Here is a 15464-nt window from a genome sequence, read left to right as displayed (position 1 = left end):
CCAAGTGGTCCAATGTATCATTTAAGTCTGTTGTTTCCATATTGATTTTCTGTCTGGAAGACCTGTCCCTTGTTGTCAGAGGTGTGTTGAAGTCCCCTACTATGATAGTGTTACTGTTGATCTCTGTCTTTATGTCAGTCAATATCTGTTTTATATATTTAGGTGCTCCTATGTTGGGTGCGTAGATGTTTAATAGGGTTATGTCCTCTTGTCGGATCCATCCCTTTATTATTATATAGTACCCGTCTTTGTCTTTTAATAGTTTCTTCATTTTAAAGTCTATTTTGTCAGAAATAAGTATTGTAACTCCAGCTTTTTTCTCATTTCCATTTGCATGAAATATCTTACTCCAACCCTTCGCTTTCAGCCTGTGTGTGTCTTTTGATTTGAGGTGAATCTCTTGTATACAGCATATACAAGGGTCTTGCTTTCTTATCCACTCAGCCACCCTATGTCTCATGATTGGAGCATTTAATCCATTTACATTTAAAGTGATTATTGATAGGTACATAGTTATTGCCATTTTTAAATTTGTAGTTAGATTGTTTTCATCTTTCTTCTATTTACAGAAGTCCTTTTAGTATTTTTTGCAATGCTGGCTTGGTGGTTATAAATTCCTTTAGCTTATTCTTTTCTGGGAAGCTCTTTATCTCTCCATCAACTTTAAATGATAGCCTTGCTGGATAAAGCAATCTAGCTTGTAGGCCTTTGTTTTCCATCACTTTGAGTATCTCCTGCCACTCCCTCCTAGCCTTCAATGTTTCTGCAGAAAAGTCATTTGATATTCTTATGGGAGTTCCCTTGTATGTAACCCTCGAAGACAGAGAATCTTAAAAGCAGCAAGAGAGAAGCAGTTTGGGAGCTCCCTTAAGGCTGTTATCAATTTCTCAGCAAAAACTTTGCAGGCCAGAAGAGTTTAGCACAAAATATTCAGTTATGAAAAGGAAGGACCTACAACCAAGATTACTCTACCCAGCAAGTCTATCATTTAGCATCAAAGGAGAGATTAAGAGCTTCACCGACAAGAAACAGCTAAAGGAGTTCATCACCATCTAACCAGTATCTCAAGGGATACACAGGGACTTCTTTAAGAAAAAGAATTTAAATATAAATAAGAAAGTATCACAAAGAAAAATATTCTCACTGACAAAGGCAAACACACAGTAAAAACAGTGGATCAACCTACACTAAAGCTATTACAAAAGTTAAAAGACAAAAGTAGAAAGATTATGTGTAATTACACCAGTAAATTAAGGGATATACACACACACACAAGAATTAAAAAATAATGACAAAAACATAAACATGGAAGGGTTAGTAAAAATGGTTGTAATTTTAAAATGCGTTCAAACTTAAGTGACCCTCAACTTAAAATAGACTGCTATAAAAACAGCTTGGTATATATGAAGCAGATGATAATCGCAAAACCAAAATTTACAAGAGATAGACAGGAAATAAAGAGAAAGGAATCCAAATACAATACTACAGACAGTCATTAACAAATAAGAGAAGAGAGCATGAGAATAAGAAAGCAACAAAAGGGTATTACGTTAAGTGAAATAAGAGAAAAACAAATACCATATGAGTTCACTTATATGTAGATTCCACACACAAATGAAATCAAAAGAACAAAATAAACAAGCAAAGAAAACAGAAACAGATTCATAGCTACAGCGAACAAACTGATAGTTGCCAGATGGGAGGGGGATTAAGGGGTTAGGGGAAAAGGGCAAAGGGTTTAAGAAGAATAAATTGGTAGTTACAAAATAGTCATGGGGATGTAAGGTACAGCATAGGGAATATAGCCAATAATTTTTTAATAACTATATATAGTGTCAGGTGGGTGCAAGACTTATCAGGGGGATCACTTCATAAATTATATAAATGTCTGACCACTATACTGTACATTTGAAACTAATATAATATTGAATGTTTGCTGTAATTAAATATATTTTTTAAAAGATTCTTACCTTAATCACACCTGCAAAGAGTCCTTTTTGCATATGAGGGAACATATTTCCAGGTTCTGGAGATTAGGATGTGAGATCTTTGGGGGGCTGTTACTCTGCTGACCGAAGTTTTAAAATGTGGTATTAGAACAGACAAAGGCAAATAAGTCATGAAGCAGAATAAAGATTCTAGAAAAGGGCCCAAGTATATATGGGGATTTAATGTAACATACTTTTCATACCTGGCAGTAGGACAACTGGTTATTCATATGACAAAGTAGGAAAGATAAGAGATTTACCTCCCACCATACACACAAAATTCATTCTAGATTGAAGAGCCAACCATACACACTTGATTATTAAAGTATAAGAAACAACAAAACAGAAGACATGATGGAAATGACAGATATGTTTGACACCAACTTTTAAAAACTTTTTTTTAAGAAGACATAAATAAAGTTAGAAAGACAAGCATTAGGCATGAAGAGAAATGTAAAACATAATAAGTCAAATATATCTGGAATGAATAGAATTGTTACATAAATTAGTGAGTAAAAGATAAAAATTTCAGTAGAAAAATGGGCAATGGATATAAACTGATATAAATGATGAGTTTGTAGGGTCAAAGAGCAGGCACATTTTAAATTTTGATAAATTCTTCCAAATTATCCTCTGAAAAACAACTGTGCTGCTATCAACAGTGATGACAGCAGCCATTTCCCCACATTAGATGTGATCCATCTTTTACATTTTTTCAATTTAGCCAGCATAAATAGAATCCATGGTTATTTTAATTTTCCTGAATATTTATAAGATCAAACATCCTATCATGTACTTATTTGTCAATTGCATTTATTTTTCTGTAGGTTACCAGTCATCAAAATGCCTTCCTTTTAATATTGCCTTTCTCTTCAGTAAAGAAAGAAGTCATTGGGGGCCAGATCAGGTGAGTAGGGAGGGTGTTTCAATACAGTTATTTGTTTACTGGCTAAAAACTCCCTCAGAGACAGTGCTGTGTGAGCTGGCGCATTGTCGTGATATAAGAGCCCTGAATTGTTGGTGAACAGTTCAGGTCGTCTAGCTTTTTCACACAGCCTTTTCAGCACTTCCGAATGGTAAACTTGGTTAACTGTTCGGTTGGTACAAATTCATAATGCATAATACCTGTGATATTAAAAAAGGTTAGCACCAGTGTTCCAAAAACTTTGCAATCTTAATTCTGGATCATTTTTAATCTTTGAGCTATTATGATCCAAGTTTTTTCCTCTGTCTGTCTTATGTTGCTTTTCGTATCGAGTATAACATTTACAAACTAGGAACAATAGCAATAGTATTAAACCAGTAACACCGATTAAGAGCAGAAAAATCAACTATTAGCCAAGTATGACTGTAAGGAAAGCAAAAATCCTAACCAACCAAAGAACCCTTTATATGCATTAGTAAGCTAATACTATGTTTTCTTCCCTCGTCTACTGCTATTTCTACTTTATGATAAGTTTGGCCAGATGAATTCAGACTCTCTATTATTTCATGATATAGAAGTTCTAATTTTTCTTCTGGCCAATTAGTTTCCATAGAAATAACTTCATGGGGAGGATTAAGCTCAACTTCCCAATACATTGGATTTTCAGTATCAATGTTATCATAGGTTTCATTAACCTTAGGAAAAGTTAATTTGCCTATGATTTCAATATTACACCATATTCCTATAGCATTTACTGTAAACCTGGTGTTATTACAATAGAAATCAGTTAGTATGACAGAAAAATTTTCTAACCCCTCCCAACAAAAATGTCCCCTTCACATATACCATTTACTGCTGTTTGTTGGGGTGGATATGATAGGCCAGGATTGGGTGAACTGAGAATTCCATATAGATTGGAGACATAACCATTCACCTTTTTTAGTTAATACGGCCTGTCTACTCACCAGCATTCAAGTGTCATTCATTAATCTGATTTCTGCTAGTTGTATCACTGGGAACTGTAACTTTAAGGTTTAATAGGGGCCAAGGCTGTAAGAACACAATGGTGTAAATTACAATTACTACCTAAAAATTTCTACCAGGAGGACAGTAAGGGTTTCATAAATAAATTTTGTGTACTTCAGCAGCCATTATAGAGGGATATATATATATATAAAATTCAGCTTCTATCTGAATTAATATAGTTAGTAGTCTTTGTTGAGTTAGGGGGTAAGCATAATTGAACTCTAATATGTATGTATACAATTTCTTTCTCAATATTTCTTTTCCACTAACCTCTACAACTTCACTTGTCCTTCTCAGTTTGTCTCCTTTTCCTCATTCAGAAATAATCAGCTTATAGGACAAACTACTTCCTTTAAACTTCTCCCAAAAACACAACACATCCCTTTTCTTCCTTCTACAATAACATTCCTTCTAAATTTCAAAACCATGAAGATAGTATTATTGATAATATGTTATCTTATATAACTTTAGCAATTATTAACAGTTGGGCTATATAAGTATAGGGTTTGAGAAAAACCTAAAGAACAAGTATAACTATCATTATTACTAATATTATTAGCAGATAGGTAAAGACAATCAAACAAATGGTTATTTTAAGTTCAATATCAATTATGTAGGCGTTCTTGATGTCTTGGGATAGCTGTCTAATCCTGATGTGGGTGGCTTCTCATCCTCAAGGAGTCTCTGATATCCACTGATAGGTCCCTTCCAACAAGGTTAGAAAGTCTTTAATTGACGTCTTGTTCAATGGACAAAATTTCCTGGTTGTGAGTCGTGGTCTTTGAAGTCCTTGTCTCCCAAAAGCACACTGAAGTGAATCAGTTACTAATTTATTAATTTCCTTAAGATAAGTCCTTGATAATAAAGTAGAATGTCTCCTTTTAGTAAGGTTGGTTCATATGTCATTTTGCATAGGGTGAACAATGACTAATGAGGAAAAAGCCTGTGTTTACCAAAAGGAGTGTATTTCAGGTTGAGAAACACTCATACAGAGAGCTTTTGGCCAAGGGAGATTAAAAGCTTCTGAAAATTTACATAGTTGAGTTTTAATTATACCATTTGTACATTCCACCAATCCAGAGGACTAGGGTGATAAACGTAATGAAAATGCTGTAAAATAGGCCAAATATTACAAATAGATTGAATTATTGGCCCAGTGAAATGAGTCCCTTTGTCACCATGCAACTCACAGGGAATTCTCCAGTTGGGGATTATTATATTTTAAATAACTTACTTACCATTAAGGCTGTTGTTCTCCTGCAAGGGAATGTCTCAAACCAGTGAAACAACATACAAATCATGATGAACACATATTTCTATCCTGAGATGGTTGGCATTGGGATAAAATCCAATTACCATACCTCAAATGGACCTAAATGAAGTGGGAAATGTCCTTGGGACCCATGGAGTGTTTTTCCAGGGTTATATCTTGGACAGATAGAACATCTGCTATACACTTTATGAGCTACAGTAGGAAAAGGTTTCCAATATTCTTTACTCCATGAAATCGTCTTTTCAAGACCCCAGTGCAATTAGCTCATGTACATGCTAAGTTATATCTGTTTGGGTTTAAATAAAGTGTCCTCCTTTTTGTTGCTATATTTTCTTTTCTTCTACTGCAGCTGTCCATTGGAACTGTAAAAGAGAATCTTTTATTGATTTAATAGGGAGAAGAAACATTTTCAAGTCTGCATAATTCGGCTGTTTATTGTTGCTGGTCTAGCTGCAATATCAGCTAAATTATTTTCTTTTGCTTCCATGGTGGCAGCCTTAGAATGTCCTGGAATTTTGATAATTGCCAATTGTTTCGGTTGCTGTATGACATATATTTTTAATTCTGCAACCTGTTTTCCATTCTTGTGGGCTGCCATGAGGAAGTTAAGAAGCCTCACTTCTATATCATTTTGAAGTTGTGAGCTACACCAAAGGTATCGCAAGTGTAAGTATAAATATTGCCAATTTGATCTTTGGCTCATTTACAAGCTCCTGTTAGATCAATTAATTCAGCTTGTTGGGCCAATCTTATTCAGGTAAATAAGAAACTTTAGTTTATGTTTACCATGGAAGTTATTGCATATCCAACTTGGTAATGTCCCCGTTCATCTTTCAGATAAGAGTCCACATTATCAATAAGGGTTTTCTATAAATCATTCCTAGAAACAAGAGGGTGATCAGTAAGCAAAACATAACTGTGGATGTCTTCATCCTGTTAAGAGGGTAATAAAGTTGCTGGGTTAAGACCGTTATTGACTTAAAGTAACAGGTGCAGAAAGCAAGAGTGCTTTATGAGAAGCCAGTCAACTGACAGAAGTGTTGAATGTGATGAGAGTTCAGCACTGATTCAACAGAATGAGTAAATATAGGAGTGCCTATAACTAACTATTTCTTCTGTTTGTTTGCATAACATGACTGTAGCAGAGATGGCTGTCCTGCAGGGAGAGTGCCCTTTAACTACTGAGTTTAATTGTCTAGAGCTTCTTCAGGTTCTTTCCCTTCAGGGTTCCATTGAATTAGATCAGATAGATCTGATTTTAATAAGATATATAGAGGCTGGGCCTTAATGAAAAATTTGGAACCTAATTGAGACAGCATCTAGCCAGACCCAGGAATTCCTTAAGCTGTTTTTGTTTGTGTTCTTGGAAGAGGAAAGGATACTATTCCTCTCAGTCTTTCACGGTTAATTAGTAGCCTATCTTTAGATATGAGATAACCAAGGTATTTTATGTGGTGTAAACAGAATCAAAGCTTGTCCTTTGAGATCTTATGTCTTTTATGACTAGCTATTGTAATAGATAAGCTGTGTCCTCTTAGGAATCTACCGTGTTTCCCCAAAAATAAGACCTAGCCAAACAATCAGCTCTAATGCGTCTTTTGGAACAAATATTAATATAAGACCCGGTCTTATTTTACTCTAATATAAAACCTGGTCTTTAATATAATATTATAATATAATATAATAAATAATATAATATAATATAATATAATATAATATAATATAATATAATATAATATAATATAATACTGGGTCTTATTTTACTATAATATAAGACCGAGTCTTACATAAGACCGGGCTTATATTAATTTTTGCTCCAAAAGACAGACACATTAGAGCTGATTGTCCGGCTAGGTCTTATTTTTGGGGAAACACAGTATTATGTCCTAGAGCACAAGAGTAAATCATCCACATATTGGATTAGAGTAGAATTTCTGGGAAGTTCCACATTATTCACATCAGCTTTTAGCATCTGAGAGAAATAGGTGGTACTCTCTGTATACCCCTGGGACATGCATTACTGTCCAAGTAAACTCTGATCTTCCCAGGTGGAAAAGCAAAGAAGTATTTCCTTTTCTATGTTTGTTTGTTTTGTTTGTTTGTTTGTTTGTTTGTTTTTTCCACAGGAATGCTGGAAAAGCACTCCATAAATCTATCACTGAAAAATATTGGCAATACACACAGGAATAGCTGATAATACGGTATGTGGATTTGGGACCACAGGATATCTATTTATAGCTCTGAGATCCTGTGCAAATCTCCATCCTTTCCCACTGGGTTTCTTTACTGGAAGGATAGGAGAATTACAGGTGTTCATACATGGAATTATAAGCCCCCCTTTTAAGGGTAATCTTGTGTAATGAGCTAATTCCAGCTAGTGCATCAGGCCTCAAAGGATATTGGCAAATATTAGGTAGAGGCAAAGTATTATCAATAGTTATTTTAATAAAAGAGGCTGACTTAATCTCGCCAATCTCTGTACTGGGAAAAGCCTAAAGTTGTAACATCCTGCAACATTCAGTCGGTCTCAAGACGAATTTCCTCTCATGTAGTTTATTTTAAAATCATTATTTTCTCAATCTGATTCATTGATTCTAAATACATTTCACCCAGTATGAGCATTATTGGTTAGAAAGTCTCACACTATCAGGTGACTTGGGGCAGATCTGAATGCTAAAAATAGATGTTGCCCTTTAACATTTCCTAGCTGGAGAGAAATAGGCTCTGACTTAAACAGACATTGGTTGGTTAGATGTCCCTACCATTCGTACAGAAGCTTTACTCCAATGGAGAGGGCAACTTAGTCGGATAGTGTTAACAGATGAAGGTACCCCAGTGTTAGTGACAAGGGAAAATGCCCTCATAGTCCTTGAAGCAGTCCTATGCTTGCCTCTGTTTATTTTCTTTTTCTAAATCCAATTTTAGTTTTCTACAATACTTAAGGTGACATGACTTTTTAAAATAAAAGCAGATTCCTCTACAGGAGTTTCCCTAGCAAACCTTTAATAATTCTGTTGCTTTGCTCTCAGAAACCAGTGCATTAATTGGAATAAATCAGAAAAGTCAGGATTATATGTTCTAACAGTTAATTCAAATTCCTTTGTGAACTCATCAAGGTCCTAGAGAGGGTTGGGGGAATCTTTAGGGGATTCCTTAGTCCTGTTTGTATGCAGTTGCTGATTCCCCTCTGCCTGAAACCAGCTTTTCTCTAAAGGGAGCTGCAATAGAGGTGAAGAGAGAGAGGCAGAGGAAAGAAGAATAAGTCCAGACAAAAAAGTAAAGCATACAGTGGGGCAGTTGGAGAAGAGGAAAGAGTGGAGTGTTGGCATTGATCAGCTTCAGAAACCTTCTTTAGTTCAGAGACAGTCTCTAAATTTTCTCACTAACTTCCTGGAGAGAAGAACATCTCTCTGCACCATGTCAGAGGCTTCTATTTGCCAGTTGAGATAAGCCTCCCATTTCATTCAGTTTGATTTTAGGTGCACACAAAACATTTAGATGTCAAAAGAGCTCCATTTTGGCCATCTTAAGCTGATATCACTTCTAGTTAAATCTTTCCATGTCTGTAAGTACTTGCAAGTAAAGGCTCCCTAGGAGCTGTACATCTGCAGGAGTATTAATGGGACTGGGGGCCGAGAGCTTGTCAGCCTTGGAGGCACAATTGCCCATGTTAATTTTTAGTTCTCTTTTGAGATCTGCAGAGTCTGAACAAATACCTAGTGATATTGTGTAGTGGGCTGAAGTGTGCTGCTTATGGGCTGAGCTCCAAGGGGCTGTCACCTCCCGAGTCGCTCCAACTCTCTTATGTGCCTCAGTTTCTGTCCCCAGCTATCTAGTACAACCATGAGGACTCAGAGCGCTAGGTAACCAGCCTTTATGTGTGCGTCCCCGGACGAGTCAAATATTTAATTACAGTTGTGTTGGAAATCCCTATGGGGCCACTGCACGTTTTGAGGAGTACCCTCAAACACCTCCATATATATTTTTAGTCACCTAAGAATACCCAAAATTTGAGCTGGAGGGAGTAAATACCCCTTATCTTCAGAGTTGAACAAGTTCCGACTCTTATTCAGCAAAGTTTTTTTCAGACTCACAGTAAACAATTCCAATTGAAAAGCCGAAATTAAAACCAGCCACCCATTTTTTTCTCCTGTCCCTGAGTTATCTTAACTCTTGTCCTTAACCTGGTTTATCTCAACCCTTAACCCTTAATGCCACCTCAAGGATTGCTTTTGTTTTTTTTTAACAGCTCAAATAAAGTCAGGATCTTCTTAAAACGGGGAGGTCCGGAATTCTAAGAAAAACTCACCCAAGTTCACCTCATGCGGAGCAGAGAGCAGGTGGAGCACAATGAGCCCCTGCTGGTACCTAGCACCAAATCCGGGTCTGCGGAGTGTCCCTGGGGGGCTTCTGTGGAATCCTGCTGACGTCAATAGAAAAACATCCAGCCTAAGAGAAAGCTTATGAGTTTATTTGAGCCAAACTGATGACAATTGCCAGGAAGCAAAATCTCAATGGGTTGAGAAAATGCTCCACAAAATGGTGGTTTGCAGCTTATTTTGTATGTAGAATCAAAGGAGGAGGGTTACATGAAATTCGCTTGTGGTAGGTTAAGGGGGTGGGAGAAAGCAAAGCAAGGAAATCTCTGGGATTGGATAAAAGTAAATGGAAAAGACAGGTACTTCTACATAAGCGGGTACAGGATAGTTAATAGTTCACTTTTTACAGCACCTAAAGATGGTAATCAGAGGACAAGAATAACAATGTGAGATTCTGTAATTTCCTGCTCTGGTCCAGAAAAAGGGATTACTGCCATTCTAAGGGCATGTTATCCTAGATGCAAAAAGACGATAGACAGGCTCACTTAAGGTAAAGATTGACCTTTATCAAGGAAGCTGCAAGCTAAAGATGTGACTTCCCACCATGGCCTACCTTAGTTAGGAATACTTTTGCTCATGTCATGCTATGTGGTTATTTTCAGTCTCCTGAGCTTATCAGGTTTAACTTGTGGCACCTTTTCCATCCATACTTAGTAAATATTATAATTATATTATTTTATTATTTCAACAAAAACCATTGGGGCCATGGGACCCCGCAAATCTTCAGTAAAAGTGGCACAGATGCCGTTTCCCTGAAAATAAGACCTAGCCGGACCATCAGATCTAATGCAACTTTTGCAGCAAAAATTAATATAAGACCCAGTCTTGTATTGCATTACATAAGACTGGGTCTTATATTATATAATACCTGGTCTTATAGTAAAATAAGACCGGGTCTTATATTAATTTTTGCTCCAAAAGACACATTAGAGCTGATGGTCCAGCTAGATCTTATTTTTGGGGAAACACGGTGGTTCTTGCCAGAGTGGCTGGGCTCACAGGACAAGTGGAGAGGTCAAGTGTGAGAACTAGGTGCTGTGGGAGAAAACAGAGCCTGCTGAGGTGCTGAGAGGCATCCTTGCTACCTGGAAGACATGTCCAATGATATGAAACTGGGATGCCAGTAGCCCTCGGCCCAGGGAGGGGCATGAATTTCTAGCTGTGCACCCAGATTTCTAGTAAGGTCCACCAGCTCAGGATGGTTGGGAGTGGGGAAGAGAAGGAATCCAATCGCTCACCATGTCACCACCCACAAGTCCTCCCTCAAGCTTGACACATACAGAGGGACCAGAACTCCTCTGCATGGTGCATTCATGGGTCCTGGGTGTCCTCTGAGGGGGAAGTTATCTACCTACTTGCCCTGCCAGTAGCCCCAAGCCAGTGTGAGTGTCCACTTTTTGTCCAGGGTTGCAGTGGGATAAGGAGCACCCACCACCACTTTGTGGGAGCACCAAACATTTGGCCTCATGCCTCTTTCCAGCTGAGCCCGCTGGGGACAGCTGTACAACCAGTTGCCATTTTACCCCATAGAAATGAAGTATCCAGCCTCATTTCTTCATTTTGTGCACAAGACAGAGACTTCTCATGGAAGAGGGAAATATAAAATCAGATATCAAAAAATGTGACTGGTCAAAATTGCTCTTTTAAAGGGCACAGCCTTCTCTGGGAAAGGGGCAGGTCCTAGGAGAGGAGCTTCGAGCGTTTGCACTACTTCTTGTCTATTTGCACAACCTGGGGTTTTAGAGCCTGACTGGTATTATGTTATTACTTGTACATGGCAAACCTTACTTCTCTTTGGGTAACAATATTTTGCATTTGCATTTACATTTTTAAATCCATTTGCCATCCTTTAGACTCATGTCTACATAAATGTATTTTCACTCTTATAGTGATATATTTCCAGCTCCAACTGCCCTGCCCCTGAGTTGGCCCTTCATTCTTCTCATCTCTCATTCAGGTGGCTCATGTCTCTGCTGTAATCTTTTGAGGAGAGCTTTGGCCATGCCTCTCCTCGCCAGTACCAGCACCATCTTGTCCTGAGACTGCACTTGTTTTTTCTTTTTCTTTTTAAAAATATTTTTAAAATTTTTCAATTACAGTTGACATACAATATTATATTAGTTTCAGGTGTACAACATAGTGATTAGGCATTTATATTACTTACAAGGTGACCACCCTGATAAATCTAGTGCCCATCTGACACCATACATAGCTATTGTAATATTATTGACTATATTCCTTATGCTATACTTTACATCCCCAAGATTATTTTGTAATTACCAATTTGTACTTCTTAACCCCTCCCTCTTCTTCACCAATCTCCACACCCCCACCCCATCAGGCAACCCTCAAAGTGTTCTCTATGAGTTTGTTCCTGTTTTTGTTTGTTCATGTGTTTTGTTCTTTAGATTCCACATATAAGTGAAATCACATTGCACCATCTTCCTCTATCTGATACACTCCACTCAGCACGATAGCCTCCATATCCGTCCTGCACACATCCCCTCAAAGTAGGATTTTGGGTTTCTTCAGATAAATAACCAAAATTGGGATTATTGGGTCCTTCTTTGTCTCTTGTTTTCCATTGTTTACTTTTATTTTATTTACTTTTATTTATTATTTATTTTGAGGTAATCATAAAAAGATTACAGCAGAGACATGAGTCACCTGAATGAGAGATGAGAAGAATGGCCAGCTCAAGAGATTTTGATCTAAACTCTATTTTGTCTAAGTGTTACTACCCCGGTTTTTATCTTTTGCTTCCATTTTCATGAAATATCTGTATCCATCCCTTTACTTTCAGGCTGCGTGTGTCTTTCGATTTGCAGTGGCAGCATACGAGGTCTGACAATTAGGTTCGCGAACTCATCCTAGAAAAGTGCTATATACCTCATTGCTGAATATCACTAAGGTCATTTTCGAAGTACTCCCCTTGGGAAGAAAAGCACTGATGCCAGTGCCTAGTCCACCCTTCAAAGCAATTTGGGAATTCTTTTTCTGGAATGGCCATCAGAGCTGTCGTTGTATTACACTTGATGTCCTGAGTGTCATCAAAATGTCTTCCTTTTAATATTTCCTTTATCTTTGGGTAAAGAAAGAAGTCACTGGGGGCCAGATCAGATAAGTAGGGAGAGTGTTCCAATAAAGTTATTTGTTTACTGACTAAAAACTCTGTCAAAGACAGGGCTGTGTGAGTTTGTGCATTGTCGTGATGCAAGAGCCATGAATTGTTGGCAAAAAGTTCAGGTCGTTTTCATCTAACTTTTTGACACAGCCTTTTCAGCACTTCCAAATAGTAAACTTGGTAAACTGCTTGCTCAGTTGGTACAAATTCATAATGAATAATAATCCCCTTGATATCAAAACAGGTTAGCAACATAGTTTTGACTCTTGATTTGGACTGACAGAATGTTTTTGGTTGTGGAGAATTGGCTGACTTCCACTGTGCAATTTGATGCTTTGCTTCAGGGTCATGTTGATACACCCATGTTTCATCACCAGTGATAACATGGCCCAAAACATCATGTTGCCTCTCCAAAAGGTCTTGGTGAACTTCGACTCTCCTTTGCTTTTGTTCATCGGTGAGTTCTTTTGGGACCATTTTTGCACACACCTTTCTCATGCCAAGATTTTTCTGTTAAGATTTTCCTAATGTTTCTCTATTGACATTTACTTAGCCTGCTATGCTTCTCACAGTCAGCCGAAGATTTTGATGCACAATTTGATGAATTTTTGCAATGTTTTCGTCAGTTCTGCTCATTACTGGCTGCCCTGACCTCTCTTCATCAGTGACGCATTCTCTCCCCTTAGAAAAAGGTTTAATCCATTTTTACACTGCTGTTTTCTTCATGGCATTATCCCCATAAACTTGGACTAACATGTCCCTGATTGCACGTACACTCTTGAGAAGTTTAACAAGAAATGTAATGTTTGTTCATTGCTCTAATTCAAGCTCAGACATTCTCACCATGGCACACAAAAACACACAACAACAATAATGAATGCCACTAGTGGTCGACATGTCGACCACCACATGTTGACACGAACACAGCTGTGAGTCACTGATACCAAGGTTATGAAACCTTACCAAGCTGTTTGTACAATGCTGCCAATGTAAGCACACAGCGGCAATTTCGCGAACTTAATTGGCAGACCTCATATTTAAGAGTCTTGTTTGCTTGACTGACTTCTACTGTGCAGTTTGATGCTTTGTTTCAGGGTCATATTGGTACACCCTATCTTTTGATTGGAGTATTTAACCTATTTACATTTAAAGTAATTATTTTTAGATATGTAGTGATTGCCATTTTATTACTTATATTTTTATCTTTTTTTTTTTTTTTTTCATCTTAAAACAGCCCCTCCAACATTCCTTGTAATACTGATTTGATGGTAATGAACTCCTTTCGCTTTTTCTTATCTGGGAAGCTCTTTATTTGTCCTTCAATTCTAAATGATAAATTTGTTGGGTGGAGTATTCTTGGTTGTAGGTCCTTGCTTTTCATCACTTTGAATATTTTGTGCCAATCTCTCTGGCCTGCAAAGTTTCTATTGAGAAATCAGCTGACAGTCTTCTGGGAGCTCCCTTGTAGGTAACAAACTGCTTTTCTCTTACTGCTTTTAAGAGTCTCTCTTTGTCTTTAACTTTTGGTATTCTAATTATGATGTGTCTTGGTGTGGGCCTCTTTGGGTTCATCTTATTTGGGACTCTCTGCACTTCCTGGTCTTATATGTCTATTTCCTTCACCAGGTCAGGGAAGTTTTCCATGATTATTTCTTCAAACACGTTTTTAATTCCTTGCTCTCTCTCTTCTTCTTCTGGTAATCCTAAAATGTGAACGTTGTTACACTTGATGTTATCACAAAGGCCCCTTAAACTATCATCATTTTTTTGGATTCTTTTTCCTTTTTCCTCTCTGATTGGGTATTTTCTACTACCTTATTTTCTGAATCTTAATTTGATCCTCTGCTTCATTTAATCTGTTGTTGATACCCTCTAATGTATTGTTTATTTCAGTTATTGTATCCTTCATTTCTGACTGGTTCTTTTTTATGTTTTCTATCTCCATTCTTATGTTTCTTATTGTTATGTTGAAGTTCTCACTGAGATCATTGAACACCCTTATAACCTATGTTTTGAACTCTATATCTGGTAGATTGCTTGTCTCAATTTTGTTTCATTCTTTTTCTAGAACTTTGTTCTGTTCTTTCACTTGAAACATGTTGCTTTGTCTCATTTGGCTGCCTCACTGTGTTCCTCTCTATGCATTAGGTAGAGCTGCTATGTCTCCCAGTCTTAGTATAGTGGCCTTATGTAGTAGGTGTGTGGGGCCCAGTGGCGCAGTTTCCCTGGTCATCTGAGCTGGGTGCTATAGAAGTGTCCCTTGTATGATTGTGTGTGCCTTACTGTTGTAGTAGAGCCTTGGCTGCTGTAGGCATGTCAATGGGAGGTATCAACCCTCAGGTTGATTGATTGTGAGGACTGGCTGTGACTATAGTAGAGGAGCTGTTGTGCAGGGGCTGATCCTACGGAGCAGGATTCACTCTAGCAGGGCTCTGGTGCCTGCCCAGTCTGCCTCTTGAGTGTGTCATCTGTGAAGACAGCTGGGTGGTGCTCTGGTGTGCCAGCCTTCAGGCCTCCTGGGAGGGGCCCCACCACAGGCCAAATTCAGCTATAGTCTATGCCCTGCCCAGGGCCACCTGAAATGAGCCTCAGATCAATCTGCAGATGGCTGCCACCTGTGCTGGGCTTGGAGGTGCCTGCGAGAGGCTAAGTTGTGAACTGAGGCTGGCTGTTGCCAGTGCCAGGCTTGGAGCTGCTTAGCAAGAGGTACAAGGCATGCTGAAGCCAGATGCCACTTGTTTGGGGTTTG

The 15464-nt window shown here is 38.0% G+C and overlaps 1 protein-coding gene across 5 annotated transcripts in view; it reads right to left on the bottom strand.

Annotated features, from left to right (window-relative positions):
- Positions 1-15464, bottom strand: part of KLF15 (KLF transcription factor 15) — a 64652-nt gene that overhangs the window by 29722 nt on the left and 19466 nt on the right. The window contains exons 3-4 of one of the 5 annotated variants that reach the window (XR_016021122.1): positions 9522-9632; positions 2131-6092 (exon numbers count right to left, since the gene is read on the bottom strand). The exons of 1 other annotated variant lie outside the window; for it this stretch is intronic. Coding sequence is in view for 1 of the 4 variants with exons in the window: in XM_088797883.1 (XP_088654009.1) it covers positions 9581-9632 (52 nt within the window). In the remaining 3 variants the exon portion in view is untranslated. Of the gene's footprint in view, positions 1-2130; positions 9633-15464 lie in introns of those variants that run through there. 3 more of the 5 variants (XR_012498810.2, XR_012498811.2, XM_088797883.1) reach the window with 3 other exon arrangements.

The sequence above is a fragment of the Rhinolophus sinicus genome, chromosome 4, assembly GCF_057876585.1.
Source record: "Rhinolophus sinicus isolate RSI-liver-muscle chromosome 4, RSI-T2T, whole genome shotgun sequence".
NCBI lineage: Eukaryota > Metazoa > Chordata > Mammalia > Chiroptera > Rhinolophidae > Rhinolophus > Rhinolophus sinicus.
Note: the sequence above shows the minus strand (reverse complement) of the source record. Positions and strands in the feature narration are given on the sequence as shown.